The sequence below is a fragment of the Grampus griseus genome, assembly GCF_964374135.1.
Source record: "Grampus griseus genome assembly, chromosome: 8".
NCBI classification, from domain to species: domain Eukaryota; kingdom Metazoa; phylum Chordata; class Mammalia; order Artiodactyla; family Delphinidae; genus Grampus; species Grampus griseus.
In genome coordinates this window covers 62195881-62217812 of record NC_139002.1, presented here as the reverse complement: position 1 = coordinate 62217812, position 21932 = coordinate 62195881, and the positions used below count along the sequence as shown (strand labels likewise).

Genomic DNA, 21932 nt, shown 5'->3' with positions numbered 1-21932 from the left:
TAATTCTGTATACCTGTCATGTTCTGACCCATGGTGTTTCAAATACACATTGAATAAACTGAGTCTTATCATACACTGCTTCCTCTTTTCATTAAAATTTTAATAAGCATCTATTAATACAGCACCTTAACAATGGTACCACTTTAGGACAATGTGCTCAGGAATCATTATGTGTCATGGATGTCCCACCTCCCAGCCCCACCTCCATTCCCAGCTATTGCATACGACTGTGGTGTGAGGCGGGTCCAGGTTGACCACTCGGAGAGAATTTACACAGCCTCATCTAGACTCAGACCACGGGCTTTTTGGCAGGGGGTCATGCACAGGAGTGAACAGCAGGGGGAGGGACCTGACGGAGAGGACTCTACAAAATCCTGTACCTCCACGCGTGCCCCAAAAAAGTCCAAAAAGGAAATTAAGGGGGAAGCCAAGTCATTTATTATTTCTTGAAAAAGTTGGGTAAGGGAGGAGGGGAAGGCCTATAGTATTTAACTGGAAAGGAATGAGAGGACTTTTCAGTGCAAAACAGCTTGTTGGTCTGGGAAGTGTGAGATTAGACAGGTTGGTGTTTGCAGCACTGATTGGGGAAGGGCACGGTGAGGTCAAACTGGGGACAGCCTGGAGCATCTCAGGAGTCATTCCTGTGCCAGGCTCCAGAGCCCTAAAAGATTCAATGCCATTACTATATGTGTAAGAGGCAAGTCAGCCCCTGTCAGAGTTTCCACAGTGTAGAGATAGTCCACAGCTAGGGACGCTGTGTCTGTATGTCCAAGGTCAGTGCCATGTCTCTGTGTGCCAGGCTCAGTCCCACATCAAGTGCCTTCTTTCCTGTGTGGGGTAAGCCACCTTTTCCTGTGCGTTGGGGTTAGTCAGTCTCTTGTGTCCGTTGGTCTGCGTCTTTCATGTGTCTGGATGGGGCCAGTCCGTCTGTCCCGCCTCAGCTCCCACTCCCGCTCCACCCCTCAGCCAGGTCCCAGCGTGCTGATGGTGGTGTAGCTCAGTCTGGACAGTGAGGCGATGGAGGGGGTGGGAGGATCCTCGTCCGGTAGAGGTCTGGGGCGAGCTCGCGGAGGCCGAGGGCAGCAGCGGGCGCAGGTGTCGAGGCAGGCCTGGCGAAAGCGACGGTGCATGAAGCAGTAGACCAGGGGGTTGACACAGGCAGAGGCGTAGCTTAGCAAGTGGATGAAGGAGATGGGCGCACCCGAAAGGGCGCGATGTGCACCGGGGCCGTCGAAGGCGCGCCACGTGTTGGCGCTGTACACTGGCAACCAACACAGGAAAAAAAGCACAACGATCACCAGTAACATCCGCACCACGCGCTTCTTAGCTAACAGCTTGGCTTGGGCCGGCCGGGTGCAGGATCCTGGCCCAGGCGTGGGTCCGGTCAGCGCGGACAGCTCCAGTACAGGCCGGGAGCGCGGAAGCTGCACGTAACAGCCATCGCCGTCCTCGCCAGCCAGCCGGGTCTCCGACCCGCAACGCCCGTTCGGGTGGGCAGGACCTGAGCACAGACGGTGGGCGGTCAGAACCGAAGGCTGAATTCTCCAAATCCCCATTGGTCTCCCCCCAACCCCCCCATTTCCAGTCTCTCTTCCTACTCACACACCTTTCCGCCCCACCCACTTTATGTCCCGCCTCTTCCCAAAGTCCCGCCCCTCCTGGATTTCACCCACCTCGTCCGGTCCCACCGGGCAGTCCTCCTTGACTTCCGACCCGGCTCTGGCTCTCGCTGTCACTGTCACCGTCAAAGCGAAGCCCTAAGTAGAGCTCGCGGGAGATAAGCCCGTAGGCCACCGCCATAACCACCCCCGGCACGAAAAACAAGAGCAGAAGCAGCAGTACCGACCTAGAGACAGAGCACAGACCAATCGCGCGGATCTCTGTCCAGCTATAATCACAGATGGAGGAAGACGCAAGGGTTGATGTTTCTAGGGCTGGTGACCAGGCCCCAGAGGTAGAAGTAGGATTTGGGTATGCGGCCGGGAAGGGTTAGAGAACTGGGGAGAAGCCCCAATGGGAATCCCAGGATGGTGGGAAAAGCAATTGTAGTGATAATTGTTAGAGCAGCTGGAGGGAGATTCTGGGTAATGCTCGTGAGTATCTGATGGAGATGGAGAAGGGAATTCCCAGGAATGGGTTATAGGGACCCTCACCAGGTTTGGCGAACTCGCGCACTGGGCCACCGATGCATGCATTGCAGCACACGAGGTCCCGCTGGCTGCACGGCAGTGTACACCGGGTAGGGCACCATGAGCAGTCCGGACAGCATCCACGTGGCTACGATCACTCGAGCCGCGTGTGAGCGCGTCTGCCACACACGCGCCTGCAGTGGTCGGCAGATGGCGCTGTACCGCTCCAGGGCGATGGCCACGAGGCTTAGCGTGGACACGCTCACAGACACGCCTAGCAAGGGAAGAGGAAGGGGTCACCTAGGAAACTTGTACTACACACTCACCAGTGTGACTTCCATACCCGCTGACGGAGAAAGACCCCCTACATCCGGCAAGGACTTTAGAAGAGGAGAGGGGCAAGGGAGGCCGGTCGGTTGTTCACCTACCCATGAAGTAGGAAACCGCCTTGCAGACGACTGTGCCAAAGATAAATGTGCCCATGAGATTGGGCAGGAGGGTGAAGGGCATGCAAGCCACGGCCAGAAGGAGGTCGCTGACTGCCAGGGAGAGCAGGAAGGCGTTGGTGACGGTCCTCAGACGGCGGCTGAGTCCCAGGACCACGATGATGAGCACATTTCCTCCGACGCTCATCAGAAAGATCACAGCGTAGAGGGTGACCCTAATGGCCAGCTCCAATTCTGGGTGGGAAAAAGGGGGGGTGGCAGTGGGAGTCCTGGCCCCCACTCAGCCCGGCTCTCCAATTTCACTTATCCCCAGTCCTCCAACCCCCACTACCCAGCCAGATCCCCTGCTTTCCAAATCCCTGCCCCCGCCCCCAACCCCGACGACCCACTCAGTAAATGGTGAACTTGAATCCTTCACCCTCTAACCCCTAGAGGCCTAGTTAAAGCGGCCTAACGCTACTCTTCCTTAAGAAAGCCTGTCCCTTCTCAAGCTTTGTTCCAAATCCTTCCTTCTCTTTGCAGCCAAACTTCTCGAAAAGATTATTTCCATCTTTTCATTCACCCCTCCATCTGTTACAACCCAGTGACCTGTTCCCCCATTACTGTTTGCACACTTCTCAAGGTTACTGAGCTTTAACTGCTAAATCCAAAGGTCTCTTCTCAGCTTATTCTACCTGACCTCCCGGCAGCATTCGACCCAGTTGACCACCCACTATCTTTTGAAACGCAGGTCCGAGCATGTCTTTATTGTCTTAAAAAAACAACGACAACAAAACAAACAAACAAAAAGACCCTTCAGCTACTCTCACCTGTCTGCAACCCTTTAGCTTGTCATCCAGATTCTCCCAGAACTGCCCTCTTCCTCCTCCCACTTCCTCCCTGCAATGCACCCAACTTAAGGCACCGGATGACTCAGTTTCTGGAAGGCAACGTGTGCACTCATGATTCTCTCCTTTGCTCATGTCGGTTTCTCAGCCTAAAATGCTCTTTCACTGCCCCCCCCCCGACTATTAATACCTCCCCCCGATTAATGACTTTCAATAACAAACTTGTTTTCTGTTATCTGGTAAATTCCTATTCACCATTGTCTTTCAAGACTCAGACAGACTGCCTCCTCCTCTGTTAGGCCTTTCTGGACACCTTATTTGGAGCTAATCTCCCCTTCCTCTGACCATGCATGTTCCCTTCACATCTGTTAGGACCCTTTTTACTTTCCACCTTATATTTTAATTATCTATAAACATTCATTCTCACTCCACAAGCATTTACAGAGGGCTCCCTTTATACCAGGCCCTGGGGACAGAGGACATGGCAAATGCCCTGTGAGCTCTCATCTGAGAGCTCAGTCTAGAGGGAAACTCAGATGTATAAACAGATAATTGTCACATGGTGTGGTAAGGAGCGAGGTTGAGGAATACACAGAGTGCTCTGGGAGCTCACGGGAGGGACATGTAGTGTTGCTGGGCTAGACAAAGGGCTGACCCCATTCATTTTTGTCATTGCCTATTGGGAGAAGGATTCATCATTGGGCTTCCATATCACAGCCAAGAAACCCAGACAAAATTGAATAGAATTAAATTAAACTGGACCCAGTCACCCATGGCCTCAGCATGAGGGAGACTGGAGCTTGGAGGGAGAGAGGGCAGGGACAGAGCCTGCCAAGTTGGGGGAAGGGAAGGGCCCAGAGCTGCAGGGCCCTTTTTCATAGCCCCATACCTTGGCTGACTTTGGCCAGAGCTCCCAAATTAAACTGTTTTCTCATAATAATAGTTTGTACTTATTCAGAAGTTGTTGTAGACTTCGAGTAAGTGCTACTTACAAGAGATCCCCTAACTGAACTCAGCAGCGATACTACTTGTTCAGAGCACCCAGTAAGTTAGGAGCCGATTCAGAATAGAAGCCAGTCTCTAGATCCCTAAAATGCTTTGCCTTCTATCGCTTCCTCCCTTCTCTGTCATTCATGATGCTGTCCCCCTCTATACTCTACCATGGCATTTCTCACTGTATTATTCTGTTCACTTTCTATCTCCACCACTAGACTATGAGCTCTTGAGCACAAGGGCGATGCCCACCATGTTCTCCAGCATGTCCCTAGCATTTGGCATAATGTCCCCTGCACAGGAGCTGTTAACACCTGCTTGCGGATGAATCTTAAACGGATCTCTGTTACTCCCCACATAAATGCACCTGCTCTGTCCCTCCTCATCCATCTTTCACCTCTGTGCTTCTAAGGCTCCAGCATGCGCTCTCCTTGCTGCCTCTGTCTCTTTAGAGACCCATGTTGGAGGATTTTGTTGGTGGAGGGGAGGGGGCAAATGACAGGCTGTGATTTTGGATGTGTTACTTTTACTATTATATACAAACCACCTGTGTCTCATTTAGAAGCTGGGCCCCTCTCTGCAGGGAAGGCTTATGGATGATTTATGTGTGACAATTTGAGGTGTATGTGTGTGTGTGTAGGGGGAAATAAAGAACTCTGTCAGAGGTCCTTGGACCCAGAAGAATAGAGCAGGTGGTCTATCTTGTGCTCTATGTCTCCTCCCTGTCTATTTCCCCTCTCCGCCTCTCTCCCCCTACCCCTTAATCTCTCTAGTTCTATCTTCTCTAACACTTCCTCCTCTGTCCTCTGAATGTTTCTCTTCAACTAGTTTTTTTTTTTGGCTGTGCCACGGGGCTTGAAGCATCTCAGTTCCCAACCAGGGATCGAACCTGGGCCCTGGCAGTGATGGCGCTGAGTCCTAACCACTGGACCACCGGGGAAGTCCCTCTCTTCAACTAGTTCTTGATTCAACAACCATACCTCAAGTTTGTACGGCACTCTAAACTGTGAAAAGCACATTTCTCATTCATTCATCTGGCTAATGGATCTCGTGTGTATCCTTGAACTTGGCTAATTGTGGTGTAGCTGAAAGATGGGGCTAGGCCCTCTATTATGAAGTTCCCAATCTGTGTGGGGACCTCTGAAAACTAGAGGACAAAGTCCCAGTAAAAATGACCAGCAACTGTACAATGCTTTGCTGTCTAACTGGGCACTTCCAGCTGTTACTTTATTTCCAGCCATCACCATCTCTCTAAGTCTTTGCTGTTGAACAGTTAGGAGATGTGAAAAGGCTAAGTAAAAGCAATCTTAGAGCTAGGGATCTTGGAAAAGGCAGGGAAGGATAAAGAGTTGGCGCACAGGGGACTTTTAGGGCAGTGAAACTATTCTATATGGTACTGTAATGGTACCTAAATGTCATTATACATTTCTGAAAACCCATAGAACATACAACACAAAGAGTGAACCCTAATGTAAACTATGGAATTTAGTTAATAATGTATCCATATTGGCTCATCAATTGTAACAAATGTACTACACTAATGCAGGATGTTAAGAACAGGGGAAACTCTGTGTGTGTGTGTGTATGCATCCGTGTATGTTTGTGTGGTGGCATATGAATGACCACAGTGGCTTCAGCGGTGGCAGAATGGGACATGCACCTCCTGGGGTACAGCCACGAATGCCTTGACAGTCTATCTGTGGGCATCCTTCTGCTGGGGATGAGAGGAGAGCAGAAATCAGACCAGGGGACTCAGAAGACTGGGACAGTTCAGTTCTGCTTCTGGGGTCTAGAGGATCTGCATGTGTTCTGTCCAGATGATGGCAGAGAAGTGTGGGTACAAAAATCCAGATGACGCGACATGAAACAAAAACAGGCTTTTCTAAGAAAGGGTTCCACAGAACACTGAAGCCGCTGATGCCTCAAATCCTGCCACTCACTGGTGTGTTGGATCTGGTCACCCATCCCTCAGGCATCAAAGTAGTACCCACGCCTCTGTGGTGAGCATGGATAGCATCTAGCTGATTGTGGGTAACAGCTGGGTGATGGGGACATCCGCATGTTAATGGATTCTAACGGAGGGGGCAGAAATAATATGCAGGGTGTGTATGTAGGTAAGATCAGAGTGAGCATTGGGTAATACTTTAGTCTTGGAGATGATATCTGGGTGGGTGAGAGTAACACATATTTCTGTAGGCAGTATCTGGAGAAGGGTAACAGCTACGTGTCTATAGGTGGTATCTGATTGAGTGTGGGTTGCCTGTAAGTTTAGGTAATATCTGAGTAAGTGTTGTAACATTTGAATGAGCCAAGGTCTGCAGATAACATCGCAGTTTGTAAGTAACATCTTCAGGAAGCGTGGGTTACATTCAGAGGTCTGTATGTGAATAGGAGAATATCCAGCTGACGGTGATCATAGCTGACTGAGCAGAAGTAATATGCAAGTACATGTGGGCAATATTTAAGTGAGTGTGAATATGAGATATTAACAGATTAAGATGTTAATCTTATTGAGTAAAATAACTGAGCGCCTGAGCGAACATAGGTAGTATTTGAGTCTTTGCGGGTAATATCTGAATATGTAAGAGTAATATCTATGACTTTATGGGTAATATCTGGAGAAGGGTTACTTAAGTGAGCATGGATAATATTTGATTGTACGTGGATAATAATAAAACAAAAGCGAGTGTGTTTGATGGGTAATATCTGAATGACAGCGGGCAATATTAAAGTGAGTGTGGGTGACATCTGCTTTTCTGTGGGTAGCATCTGAGTGAACATGGGTAACGTTCAAGTCTATGTGGATTATATCAGAATAATGTGAGTAACATCCATATTTCTATCGGTAACACTGGAGTGAGCCTGGGTAAGATGTGTCTGTCGGGGTAACAGCTGAGTGAGTGTGGCTAACAGAGTCTCTGTGGGTAGCTTCTGACTGCCAGGTGTCACATCCAAATGTGTGTGGGCAGCAATGTCTAGATGACATGTGCTCTGAATCATTTCACATTCTGCTTTCTCAAGGTCCCTTACTCTATTAGCTAGCCCTGCTATCTTCTGCACTTCAACCTTTCTCTCTTGGCCCACTCCCCAAAAACATTTTTAAAATGGTCTTATCTCTACAACACATATACACTCAAAAGACAAACTATGCATGAGTGAGCGTGTGCACTCACACACACACACACGCACACGCACACACACCCTTCCTCAACCCCATGTTATCCTCCTCAGCCCCATGTTATTTCTAGCACTATTCTGTTTTCTCTTTGTCTCTCTCTCTCTCCCTACCAAACTTCTGGAAAGTTTTATCTGCACACCTTAGTTCACTTCTTATAACCCCTCCCCCATGGCCCAAACTTCTACCAACTGTAGCCACCCCCTAACACCCACAGCTCCTCCTAATACTTCCTTGTTATTGAATCGGAAGGATGCTGTTATGACCTTATCTGACTTATATGGGCAGCATTTGACATCACTTCTCCCACTCTGCTTGAAACTTTCTTTTTTCCTTGCCTTCTTGTCTCTCTGATGGTCTCATCTAGATCTACCTCATGGACTCTCCTTCCTCTGCTTGGCTTTTAAAAATTGGTCTTCCCATGCAGATGGCCAAGAGACACATGAAAAGATGCTCAACATCACTAATTATTAGAGAAATGCAAATCAAAACTACAATAAGGTATCACCTCACACCTGTTAGAATGGGCATCATCAGAGAATCTACAAACAACAAATGCTGGAGAGGGTGTGGAGAAAAGGGAACCCTCTTGCGCTGTTGGTGGGAATGTAAATTGATAGAGCCACTATGGAGAACAGTATAGAGGTTCCTTAAAAAACTAAAAATAGAACTAACCATATGACCCAGCAATTCCACTCCTGGGCATATACCCAGAGAAAACCATAATTCAAAAAGACACATGCACCCCAATGTTCATAGCAGCACTATTTACAATAGTCAGGACATGGAAGCAACCTAAATGCCCATCGACAGATGAATGGATAAAGAAGATGTGGTACATATATACAATGGAATATTACTCAGCCATAAAAAGGAACAAAATTGGGTCATTTGTAGAGACGTGGGTGGACCTAGAGACTGTCATACAGAGTGAAGTAAGTCAGAAAGAGAAAAACAAGTATCATATATCAACGTGGAATCTAGAAAAATGGTACAGATGAACCAGTTTGCAAGGCAGAAATAGAGACACAGATGTAGAGAACAAATGTATGGACATGAAAGGGGGAAAGCGGGGCTGGGTGGTGGTGGGATAAGCTGGGAGATTGGGATTGACATATATATGCTAATATGTATAACTAATAAGATAACCAATAAGAACCTGCTGTATAAAAATAAATAGATAAATAATTTTTTTAAAAAATTGGTTTTCCTCAGGGTCCTGTCCCAGGACCTCTTTTTTTTTTTTCCCCATCTGACACAATCTCGGTATGATTTAATCTATCCTCATGGCTTCCGTTACCACCTCTAGACAAACACCTTTCAAGTTTGTATTTCTAGCTCATACCTCTCCCCTATGTTCCAGACCCTTGGATTCAACAGCTGACTGGGTAACTCCACCTGGATATTTTACCAGCATTTAAACTCAGTGGGTTCCAAACTGAATCTATAATCTCCTTCAAACCTGTTTCTGTTCCTTTGTTATCCTCATTATACAGCACCAACATCCATCCAATTGTCTAAGCCAGAAACCTAGATGTCATCCCTTGACCTCCTCCTCCCTCTCCATTTCTAATAAATCATCAAGTTCTGTTGATTTCACTTCCAGAAGTGCCTGTCAAATCCACCCAATTCTCTCCATCCCCATTGCCAGTAGCTTAGTCTACGCCAGCATCATCTTTCATCAGGACCAATGTAATATAATAGCCTTCTAAAGGATGCTCCTCTCTCCATTGGATTGTCCTCCAATCCACCCTCTTTAATGCAGAACTAATCCTGGCAGTACTACTGAACTTTTCAGTAATTCCCATTGCCCTCAGGATGAAATCCATACTCCTTAGACAAGGTCCATAAGGCTCTCTGGAAACGCTTTAGGCTGGTCTTCATCTTGAGTGTTCATTATTCCTCTCTTATGGTACATGTCTCAGGCACACAGAAACTATGACACACTGAACAAAAGGGCCATGGACTTAAACTCTGGCTGTTTACACATACTGGTCCTCTGCTCGAGATGCTTTTTGCTTTTTCTGCCCCTTCACTTGGCTGGTTTTCCCTCAGCTTTTTAATTTTTATTTCAATTTAGCCTTCACCTCCTCAGGAAGCCAACTCTGATTCCTAAGCCTAGGCTAGGCTAGATAGAGGTGCTCCTCTTCTGTGTTCCCACATCCCTCTCAAGGCACTTCCCACTCTGTACGGCAATTCTCTGCTTGCTCGTCCTTCTCCCCCACTGAACCGTGAGCTCCATGAAGTAGGAGCTGTGTCAGTTTTGTTCTACTCCTGTCCTTAGTGCTTAGCACAATCTCTGGCTCCATAAATATTTGTTGAGTGAAAGAATCTGGGTGTAACAATGAGAGAGTGCGTGACAACTGGTCTGAGAATGCATGCAATATTTTATGGGGGTAAATAAATACTTGAATTGCAATTTATTCCCATTTTCCCTTCTAAAGCTTGGAATAATTTCCTTCTGCTTAACACTGTTCCCTCTCCTGGAATCCCACTTCTTCCTTTTCTGCCTACTGAACTCCAACTTCAAGGTTCCCTCTGTGAAGTTTTCAGACCCCATCTCCTTCGGGTGCCCAGAGTTTGGTCCCTCTTGTGGGAATTCCAATGCTGACTGTGATTTTCCCATTGGTTTTTGTCTCCCGTTTGCACTGGAGATGACAGTCCAGACTGGGTCTAGTTCAGCCCTGTGTACCCGGCACCTAGCCCAGAGACTATAATAGCAGGTGTCCAGTAACCATCTAAGGAAAGAAAAGGTATAGGAAGGGGAAAAATAAGGCTTGAGCTGGGTCGTTGAGAAAATGTGGATGTTGGTTGATGGGAGGAATAAAAGTCACTGTGGGGACTGGGTGAGTGGAAGCAGTCTGGTGGTGAGGGGGAGAAGGTGGCACAAAGGGGTGGGATGATGAATGGGGCAGCCAGGCTCTAGGAGGCTGAAACCTAAGGAGAGGCAGGTTGGAGAGGGGCTTGGAAGGGACCTGGAGACATTACTTGGAGACAGCAAAAGAGGGAGGGTAAAGACCCTTGAGAAAAACTCCAACTTGGGAGGCAAGGGGATCTGAGGAAATGGAGACAGGCAGCTCTAGAGAGCAGCCCCTCAGTCCAATGTCCAGCCTAATTCAGGTTAGAGGACCTCTTTTGGGAAGGCAGGGGGTTGGGTGGGGGACACAGGAAATTATAACGCTAACTTCCCATTCGGGTCTTCCGAGTGCCCCTTCCCCAACCAAGCCCCTTCTTTCCCCCAATCTTGCCTTCCTTCCTTTCTTTCCTTCTCCACTGTGGCTCCGTGAACTGGCTGCAAAAGGAAAGGAGAGACCTGGGAGGATTGGCCAGAGGAGGTGCCTGTCTTCCCACCGTCTCTGTCTAGGAGGCGGCTGTGTGTTGGGGGTGACCAGGAGCTCTGGGGGTGGTCAGGGGACCAGGGTGTGAAGGTGCTCTGACCTGGTAGTGTGAAGCTGTAATGGAGTCTTATGAGCTGTGGGGGACACATGCGTCGGGGGAGCTGTTTGGGGACAGACGGAGTACTATGAAGGGACAGCGTGGGCGTTTGGGGAAGCAGTGGGGGCCTCTGTGAGTGTTGCGGGGTGCAGTGAGAAGGAGCTCGTGGACGGGGCTCAGGGAGGCACCCACCTCGTGTCCCGGCTCCGCGGATGCGCGGGGGCTCACAGCTGAGGTTGCCGGTGCCGCTGCCGTTGAGGAGGGGGCCCCCCGGGCGGCACAGGGAAGCCGCCGGCCCGGGTCCGTATCCCGGCACGCTCCGGTTCGGCTTGAGCAGCTCCATGGCCCCGGCCCATCCGCCGCCCCCTGCGATCGGCCGGGCCGGCTGCCCGCAGCGTCTCCACCTGCTCCAGCGGAGATTCCGGCTGAGGCTCCCGCCCCGCCTGGTTCCCGCCCCCAGCCCCGGCCCCCGCCCCTCCGCTCCTCCTCTCCTCGCCCCGCCTCGGCTCGCCTCCCTCCCAGGCTCGGGTCCGCCTCGGTCCTGCCAGGTGACTCTCCGCCCCCCTCTCCTGCTCCGGACTTACTCGTCCTCCCACCCCCGACCCCCACGACTGTCCTCGCCCCCTCCCTAGATCTCTCCGGTCTTCTCTTAGAGATTTCCTTCCCGCCCACTCCCCTTCGCCAGCGTCCCGGTTCCGGAGAATTCTCGGGAGCCTCCGTGTGTGTGTGTGTGTGTGTGTGTGTGTGTGTGTGTGTGTGTGTGTGTGTGTGTGTGTGTGTGTGTGTGTGTGTGTGTGTGTGTGTGTGTGTGTGTGTGTGTGTGTGTGTGTGTGAGTGTGTGTGTGTGTGTGTGTGTTGGCGAGGGTTGGGGAGAGGTTAGGAGTGTGTGTGTGTGTGTGTGTTGGCGAGGGTTGGGGAGAGGTTAGGAGTGTGTGTGTGTGTGTGTGTGTGTTGGCGAGGGTTGGGGAGAGGTTAGGAGTGTGTGTGTGTGTGTTGGCGAGGGTTGGGGAGAGGTTAGGTAGGAGTGGATGGAGAGGTTGGGCAAGGAGGGAGCGTAAGAGGGAGAGCCCGGCTGCCGCGGGGTCTAGCATCTTTCCCTGGTGGGTCGGGGAACGTGGAGACGGGGCCGCATGCTGGGATCCCTGGCTGCAGCGCAGATGCCTTAGCCCGCGCGGAGCGCCACGGGTTCCCTACTTTGCCGCAGTGGCCGCAGTGACCGCGACACCATCGCTGGTAGTTCCCTGCAGCTCCTCGCCTCGGTGCTGGGGTAGCTCCCGCATCCTCACCTCTTACCTCAGGCCCAGCACCCACGCTTCCACCCGAAGCGCTCAAGGAACCCTTCTCAGCGGGCAAGGATGGGGAAGGGGCAGCATTTCCCTCCGGAGAACCCTGGCAGGGGAAAAGGGCTGCCTGGACGAAGAGTGACTTGGGGGTTGAGGGGCGGCCGGGGTAGCGGTGAGAACTGCCTGGGATAAACAGGAGTGGGTATGGTTCGGTTCCCAGACCAGCACAGGCATAACCCGGGAGGAGGCGGCTGGCTTTCTCTGTGGTCTCCAGGCAGCGCCCACCCTCACCCGACACACTGGCGCTCCCTGTTTGTTCTCAGCGCAGGTGGAGCAGCCTGTGTAGGGCGTCAGGTTCCCACGGGAGGGGGCTGGAAGAGGGCTGGAGCACCCGAGTGCAGCGGGAGCAAAACTGAAGGGGGCCTGCGCAGGCCTGCGCTGGGTTCCTTGGGCCGGACGTAACTCCTCTAATGGTTCAGCCCTGCTTGAGGTCATTCTTCTCCATTCCAAAGAAACTCTGATATGACCTGGAATTCCATTCTCTGGCCTCCAGCAGTAGCTGTCAGAGGTGGGAGTTATCGGTCAAAGGGAACATTAGACTGGGGATGAGGTCTGAGTTTATGGGGAATTCAGAGACTCTTAGCCAATCAGTCTTTTGGAGAGAACCTGGTCCAGCTAGCACTGAGTTTATAAGGGATGAGACACTGAAGGAGGATTTAAGCCTGAGGTCAGTGGGAATGTTGTCAACCGCCCCCCTCCCCCTTTCTCCTGGCTCTACCTGCCTTCCCCACCATAGCAGCCTGATTTTGCTGTTTGTTCAGCTCCAGCACAGGTGAGGCCTCAGATAACCTGCTGGACTTTTCCCACACTGGATGCGGGTAAGGTGTGGGAGCAGGGAAGCAAAGGAAATGTAGGGGAAAGGGGAGTGGAAATAGGAGAAGTAGACGGGCATTTACTTATTCAGCAAAGTATGTGCCAGGTATAGGGCTGTACACTAGCTGTCCGACACGGTCTGTGCCTGAGTAGCTCCCAAGCGAGTGGGGGGAAATGACAGGTAAGCCAATGATGGCAACATACGGTCATAAGTGCGTCCATCAGGATGCACAAATCGGACATCTACAAATCATCCTGAATGCCCTACTCCCTTATGCTCCTGCACCCCTGTGGTGGAGGCTGTGATGAAAAGCCCAGACTCCTGCCGAAAAATGAAGGATTTACTCTCCTTCTTCACTGAGAATGCTGCTGGAAGATAGGCCACAACTGTCAGCCCCCTTTGGGAGTTGCCTAAGCTGAAGAAAGCTGGCTCATTTAAGGTCATGTTCCCTTTCTGGGGCATCCTGCATACAATGACTGATCAGCAGAGAGGTATGAAGGTTCAGCTCCCTCACCCCGACAGAGGACAACTCTGAAAGATGTTCACAGCTGCTCATAGGGTTGACTGAGGTCGTTGGGCTGCTCAGTTTCTCCCTTTGCCCAATCCCACTTTCATCCTCTCTCTTATACAGGTGTTGACTCTGAGAGCACTCCTTAGTAAACATCCTCCACAGTAATCTCTGTCTTAGAGTCTGCTTCCTGGGGAACATAACAGGCTCCCTCCCGTGTTCAATCCATCATGAAGTGCTGTTGATTTTAGCTACTGCTCCACTGACGTTGCCCCACTGTTTCTTGTACTACTCTCCCAGCCTCCTAAGTGGTCCACATTTTACTGATGCCTCCTTACATCCACCCTCCACCTTATAGCCAGAGTGATACATTTAGAATACAGATCCGATTATGCCACTCTTCTGACCTTTGCTTTGGGGATAGAAAAAGCGTTTTAACAGAGTCTATGAAGCCTGCATGTCCTGACTCCTACTGATCTCTCTAACCACCTTGTTTTGAGTCACTGTTGTTCTTGGTCTCTCCACTGAAGACACTGGCCTTCCTTTAGTCCAGTTTTTGGATGTATATCCTCTAGTTACATGGTTTCTGGGCATTCTCTCTGGAAGTATTCCTTCCTTATTTAATTAACTCCTACTCATCCTTCTGATCTCAGCTCAAGGTCTCAGCATTTCTCAGGGGTGTTTCTCCTGGCTTTCCCTCCTGGGTAGGCAGAATCACAAGATGATCCCTAATGACTCTCACTCTTGTATGGTCTCCTTCCCTCAGGTGTGGGTGGAACCTGTGAATGTGATGAGACTCTACTCCTAAGATTATGGTACATGGCAAAAGGGATTTTGTGGATGTAATTAATGATGCCAATCAGTTGACCTCAAGATACAGAGATTATCCAACTAGTCCTAACTAAATCATATGAATCCTTTAAAAGCCACGAATTTTCTCGGGTTGGCAGCAGAAGGGGAAGTCAAAGAGATTTGAGGAAAAAGATTTGATACACTGTAGCTGGCTTGAAGATGGAGGGGGCCATGATGCAAGGAATGGGGGTGGCTGTGGTTGGCTTTAGGATGGAAGAGGGCATAGAACAAGTACCTGAGAGTGGCCTCTAGCTGAGAGCCATCTCTGGCTGACAACCAGCAAGAAACTAGGGACCACAATCCTACAACCACAGGAATTGGATCCTCCTAATCACAAGAATGAACCTGAAAGCAGATTTTCACCCAGAGCTTCCAGAAGAGAACTTAGTCTGGCTAGCATCTTGACTTCTGCTTGGTGATATCCTCCCTGAGCAAAGAACCCAGCCATACTACCTGTGAGCTAATAAGTGGATGTTTTTAAGCTACCAAATTCATGATAATTTGTTACCATAGAAATAGAAAGTAACACACCTCTCATCTCAGGAAGTAGCAAATACAGACCCTTGCAAGCCGTGCAAGGAAGAAGTGAGGGCATTGGAAATTCGTTAAAATTTAGAAAGACTTGGAAATATTGTAGTGGCAGCTGGTTTGGAGAGCAACTTAAGGAATGGGACCAACTGGGAACTGCATAGGAACTGTTTGATAATCACCTACTATGTTCCAAGCATATTATCTTTAATCCTCACAAAGAACTACAAATTTGGGCACAAGATTATTGATCACTATTTTAAATGAAAAAGCTGGCTCAGAGAGAGTTTTAATAACTTGCCCCAAGCCACAAAGCTACTAGGTGAAAAAAGCCACAATTCAAAGCCAGGGATTTGGGAAGTCAGAATTCAGGTTCTCCTAGTATGCTGCTTCCCAGTGTAAGTTTTATTGTTTCTCTGGTCACCTTCTTTTTCTCATTTTACAAAATATATTTTTTTCAAATTTTCTTGACTTATAAAATCTCTTATTTCATCTCTTACCCTGTTGACAGCCCATATGTACAAACACACACACACACACACACACACACACACACACACACACACACACACATACCATCCTTCAGTCACAACAAGTAACACGGCCTCCCACTTCATAGAGAAAATAGTAGCTATAAGACAGCAGCTCCCACCAGGGAATCTGGTCCATTTTGGATAAGTAAAGTTTCAGATGCCTATTAGACATCTAAGCAGGAATTCCAGTAGGGAGCTGAATAAGCAACTTGTATAGGAAGTAACGTAAACCATAGAATTAATGAGAGTATGTTGAATAAGGAGAAATGAGGAACCAGGTCAGAAGTCTGGAAAAGACCATTATTTAAAGGCTGGATAGAGAAAGACCAGTCTGTAAAAGAGACCAAGAAGGAGCATATAGTGGGGTGAAAGGAGAACAAGGGGAGCAAGGCATCATGAAAGCAAAAGGAGACATGCTGAATGGAATCAAATACTGCTCCTGCACGAAGAAAACAAGGATGAGAAATGTTCTCTGAATTCAGGGACCTGGAGGTCCTTGGCCACAGAAAGAGCCATTTTGGTGAGGTCCTAGAGACAGAAGACAGATCAGATGTACTGAACGCTGAATGTCACGGGAGAAAGTGGAGCAAGTGACTTTAGACAAGGATTTTTTAAAAAATTTTATTTAATTAATTTTTTTATACAGCAGGTTCTTATTAGTTATCCATTTTATACATATTAGTGTATATATGTCAATCCCAATCTCTCAATTCATCACAGCACCGCCCCTCCTCACTTTCCCCCCTTGGTTAGACAAGTCTTTTTGAAGAATAGTTATTAAGGAAAGGAAAGAGGGTAGTAACTAGAGGGAGATGTGGAATGCAAGATTTTAAGATGGAAGAAGTAGAACATTTTTAGGGGCAGAGGGAATTACTGCAATGTGTAGAAAAGACTGAAGATACGAGAGAGAGACACTAATGCAAGGTTCCTGAGAAAAGGTAGGGAAGTATGGAACCCAGTGCATGTGTGGAGGGTTCTAGCTTTTGATGGGAGTACAGATTCAATTGTAAGAAGTTAGTAGAAGAGAATAATTATAGATGAAAATGTCATGGCAACCAGATAACAAGTATATAGATGAAAATGTCATGGCAACCAGATAACAAGTATATTTCCTAGACTTTTTTTTGCAGCTAAGTGTGGCTTAATGACTTCTTTCTAGACAGTGGTTGTGGATGGAAGTCATAAGTGCAGCTTCCAGATCAAGTTCTTAAAGGAAAAGAGTGAACTCGCTCTTCCTCGTTGACTTTTCTTGCAGGTTGACTGTGGATGTGGATAAGCCACTTTCAGTCATGCAGTGAAGTGTGCATCCCTCACACACTAGGGATGGCAGAGTGACAAGATGGAAAGGGCCTGAGTCTCCTACATGCTCAAGTCATTTTTCCACCTCTGGTTCTCTTGTATGAAAAGGAAAGAAACTACAGTCTTAAGGCTCTACAATTTTTTTTCTCTTATCATAACAACTTGATCTGTAGCTTAAGACAGTAGGTGTTAGATTTGGTGGAGAGCTATTTTTTTTATAGTTTCTGGTTTCTCTATGAAATTGGAGATCTGTTTACAGTGAGTGGTGTGTATAAGTATGTGTGTATGTGTATAGGACTGAAATTTTAGGAGTCAAGATGGTTTAAGAAAACTGTATATAATGGGAAAGGGAAAGTGGACATCTGAGGAATGTAGTAAGATAATTAGGAAAGTGTTGAGGACCCACTTAAGAGTTGGTGACCGTGAATGTCTAGTGGTATCAGTTTCTCCAGCAGAGCCCAGACAGTTGGATGCAAGCATGGAGAATGTTGATGGTTCAGTTCCTCCTAAGTTGAGATTTTACCAGATGGGTGGGATGGAAAACAAAGGGACAAGCGTGAAATGATGGGCCACAAAATCTCAGCTGGACATGGAGAAGACACAGCTATGAGGTAGGTGACAAAGTTTAAATGAGTAATAAGTAGGCTTTAGAAGGTTGGGAGTCATCAGCAATAAGGAAGGGAAGAGGGTAGCACAATGAACACACGAGTGTCAAAGTGCAGAGGTCTATTGAGAGTAAAGAAGCAGCATTACTGAGGGCAGAGGATCCCCAAATCTGTGTACATGGATTATGAGAGGATGAGAAGCCACCCCTTTCTGTGAAGGATATACTATCCCTGGGGGATGGCTGGTTTTAGTTAACATGGGAGTTGAGAGGGTGTTCAAAGTTGAGGACATAGCAGTTTGCTGATGTTGGGAAAGGAGTTACAGAGGATGAAACTCCTCTGAGAAGCTTTCCTTAGCCCCACACATCTGGGTTAGGTGCCTCTTAACCCATGTACTTCTGTAACACCTGTATCTCTCATTACAGTAATTCTTACAATTACGTGTCTTGTAATTGCCGTTTTGCTTGTCTATATTTCAAGGGCCTGGTGTCTGTCCTTTTCTCCAACATTTTCTCAAACCACTCCCCACACTACTCTCATTTCTATCTTTTCTTTATGCTCAAGGAAGCTTGAGTTGTTTATTGTTTCATGGTGCTTTCCATATTGTTCATCATCCGTGTACCCTGCTCACATTCTCCCCTCGAACTAAGTGCAGTTGGGTGATGGGAGGTGAGGTCCAGGAGACGGTGGGTATAAACTGTTTCAAGAAGATGGTTTGGAAAGAGGAAAAACAACCAAGTCATGGATACAGTGGGGAAAGAGGACATATCATGATCAGAGGAGGGAGGAGGAGGGATGAAAACACACTGCTAAGAGGGTCAAAGCTCATTTCTCAAAATCAGGAAATTCCATCCATGCGAGAGTTAAACCAACACTTGGGGAGAATGGGATTGCTTAGGGCCAGGAAACAGGGGAATTTTAGATGAGAGCAAGGAGGGAAATGCAAAGTCCATGCCAGAGGACAGAGACTTGGACCCTTGTTCCAGAACAAGTCAGAAACCTAAGAGGTCAAGGAAGCAAGTGCATGAGGTCCTGAAGTAGGGCCAGGTTCAGTCCTCAGGGAAGCTGCCTTTCTGACTCAGGCCTTGACCTGTCAATGTTGTCAGTTTTTTGGTTTTTGGTGCTTGTGTGTGTGTGTGTGTGTATGTGTGTGTGTGTGTGTGTGTGTGTGTGTGTCTTGCAGGGGGTGCTGGCCCACCTCGCTCGACTCTTGTGGCTTAGAACAATCTACCTTTGCCTTGGGGAAGTCTCAGTCACCCACGCTACTGCCCAAGGTGGGCACATGATCCTTCTTTCAATACTCCATATCACAATTGAGATAAGAGGGGAATGTTTAAACAACATGTCAGTAAATGTGCAAGGGAAAGAACGAAAGACAGGAGCACATAGTGCCGAATGCACAGCCACATAACCTGCTTTATAAGATAGGACCTATTTCCAGCTAGCTTGCAGGTCCACAGAACATCAGCACTTTCCTTGGGAAACCCAGTGCTCACACACGGTGGTGTGAGGGTCCTGAACATGCTCTGTCTCCACACCCCTGGCCCAGACACACAGGCAGCTGGGATCCAGTGCTAGGAGGGGAACCAGTCATTTTGTCCTTGGGGTGCCAGCTTGCCCACTGGCTCAGCCCCTCCCCCTGTGGCTGATCAGGTTGCCTCTTCCCCTCCCCGTTCAAGGCCTTCTTTTCTGGGCATTTCTGTGATGTGCAGATACTCTTCTGTGCTGAGCTCCTGCCCACGCACTCCCTGCCCACGCAGAAGCCCCTTCTCTTGGCATAATTCAACAAAGAGGGAATGGGCTGAGAAGACACACCACCTGGAGCCAGAGCAGGCAGAGATGTTGGCCAGAGGAAAGAAACCAGGGGCAGGAGCAGCCCTCCAGAGGCTGGCCTTATGCTGGGGAGAGCAGAGCATACACTGGGGGCTGGCTCCCGCTGGAGGGTTACATTTGGCTTCAGATGTGGCTCTCACAGGTAGGCCAAGACAGGCCTGGATCCCCCAGGTCAGGGCCTCACTGGAGGACTAAAATGGCCATAGGAAGGCTCACCCAGGAAGTCAGATGGATAGAGGGCTTCCAGGAATACATTTGAGCCTCTGGGGCCCTGTGAAACCTACTGGTGAAGGGCAAGGCTGAGGGCAACAGGCCAAGGTACTGAAACCGGAAAGGCAATGCCAGACACAGAGAGGGCCCATGCATTCTGCGTGAAAAGCACAGGAGTTTTCAAGCTCCCAGGTAGGGGAGTCTTGAATGATCCCAGCCATTCCATAAGTGTAGATCCCACCAGGTGCCTTGGGCTCTGATTTGGCACAGCTAATGTCTCTCAGCATCACCACTGCTGCATTTTAGTTTTTGTTAAGACATCTGAATACGTTTTTTCATAACCCAAGTCGAGAGCCCGATTCTGTCTCTAAGATTCCATTTCTCCCTGGGGAATTCTCCCAGCTTTGCAAGGCAATGCAATCCTAATGCCTGGGAGGGAGCTGGAAGGAAGGGAGGAAAGGAGAGCCCTGCGCCCTCTGCTGGCCAGACCTGGCATTGCCAGCACAGCCCCAAGGCCCAGGGCCAAGCAGGGGGCCACAACCCAGCTCCTCAGGGTCCTCAAAGGCATAATGAGCTGCTAGAGGGATAGGAGTAATGGTCATAGCTATTATTCATTATTAAGCATTTGCTATCTGTCAGACACTGGTAGACAGTTTACATTTCTTATCTCATTTACATTTTAATTCCCCAAGTACTGCTTTCAACAACCTTGAACGATTTTGTAGGAGGTGAAGAGTCCCCCAGCCAGTAAGCAATGTTTCGGAACTAAAATCTGACTCTGACTGGCCTACAAGCACATGATTGGCTCCAAACTCTTTCTTATCTGTTGTGCTTTTAGGCCAGCCTAATACCTGACCTGACTTGGGCCATGCCCTGATCCCAGCTCCAGTCCAGCTTGACCATCCATTTCTGATCCAGGCGTCAAGCCAAACCCTAGCTTCGGCCCCAAGCTAGAATCCACCAACCTTGCCTCCTGTTCCTGGCTCCTAGTGTCTGCGCCAGACCTTCCCCGGGCTGGATGGCCTGTCTCGCTATGAATAGGATTTCCTCCCAAGCTTGATACTTTATTTCCATCTCTCTTTGGGGCTAGCAGCCAAACTGTCAGAAAGGAAAAGGTGAAGTACAAGGGCCAGAGAAGCTTCTGTGGGGGGAATAGCTAACTGGGAACACTGAGGAGGAGTGTACATCTCAAATCTCAGCCAGGCCAAGGTGTCCTGAGGTTAGTGACCCAAGGAGGGAAGTGGGTGAGGCCCTAGATCCTGCGGGAGGGAGAAGAGGTAAGCCAGAAGCAGCTGGGCTCTCAGCAGGAGGGCCCTTGAACAGTTCTGACACCCCTGTAGGAATCTGGCGGTGACTCCCCAACACCTGCCCTCCTCCCACAGCTGCATGTGTGCGGGCAGAGAGCTGCAATTGGCAGCTCTTCTCCAGAGCAGTGGGTGGTCCCTTGTCTTTGGCAGTAGCCCTGAGATCACACTTCAGCACACTGGGCGGGCTTGCTGGTGATTCACAGGTTCTGCTCTGCACCACTGGCTCCTTCTCCTCTAGTTACTACTTGTTATCACCATCACAGCTTGCAACAGTCATTCTCAAGAAAAGAAGGAGCTTGCCTGGCCTTGACCTCAAGCTGAGGTAGTCCCTTTACTTATCTCCCTAAAAGAAACAGTAAGACAGACCTCGGTTTCTTTCCATGTGACTTAGGGGCCCTGAGATACTGGGCAAGTTAGCTAATCTCCCAGAGCCTTGGTTTCCTCATTTCAAAATGGGGAAATAAGAACATCTTTCTCATAGTTGTAAAGATTAATTGAAACGATGCACTTAGCCCAGGACCTGGCATAAAACAGCTTTACAATAAATCATATGTAATATTTTTAGTTGCTCCATGGGCTTGTTTCCTGATTTGGAAAAATGAGCATAAAATCATCTAAATTTCCTAATATTGCTAATTTAAATTTCCAAATGAGATAATTTATATAGAGCAGTTATAAGTGATTCCATAACAGTGTGTTAAAAAATTGGACATTTCCTTGATTCTCTAAATCAGACAATTCTCATCTAAGTGTGTAACCACCTACCTTACAGAAGATTTAATCTCACTTGTGTTTTGTGACTTTCTTTCCATTCTCTCTTCCTCCAAATTTAGGGTCTTATAAAAGTCTCTGGGGGTTTTATTTTGGACAGAATAGCTGCAGAGGGGGAGGGCCTCTGGCAGTCAGACCATGTTGGTTATGAAGGTATGCACCTCGCTCAAGCCTGTGCTCCCCCTAAGGGTGCTGCTCTGAGGCTCCAGTGTGAGCTGGGGCAAGGTGATCTTTCTCCAGTTTCCAAAGACTCAATTCTTAGTGTTCCCTATTCTGGGCCTGCGGTGAAAGTGGGGTCCAGGTTGCTTTCCTTCCCAGAAACCC

The 21932-nt window shown here is 48.7% G+C and overlaps 1 protein-coding gene across 1 annotated transcript; it reads right to left on the bottom strand.

The window, feature by feature from the left end:
- Positions 1-113: 113 nt before the first annotated feature.
- Positions 114-11348, bottom strand: CCKBR (cholecystokinin B receptor; the record flags this gene model as incomplete). Its single annotated transcript, XM_082660873.1, has 5 exons — positions 114-1501; positions 1674-1846; positions 2154-2403; positions 2558-2809; positions 11198-11348. 5 exons carry the CDS (start codon positions 11346-11348, stop codon positions 963-965), a joined length of 1365 nt encoding a protein of 454 aa, XP_082516999.1. The 3' UTR covers positions 114-962.
- Positions 11349-21932: the final 10584 nt, after the last annotated feature.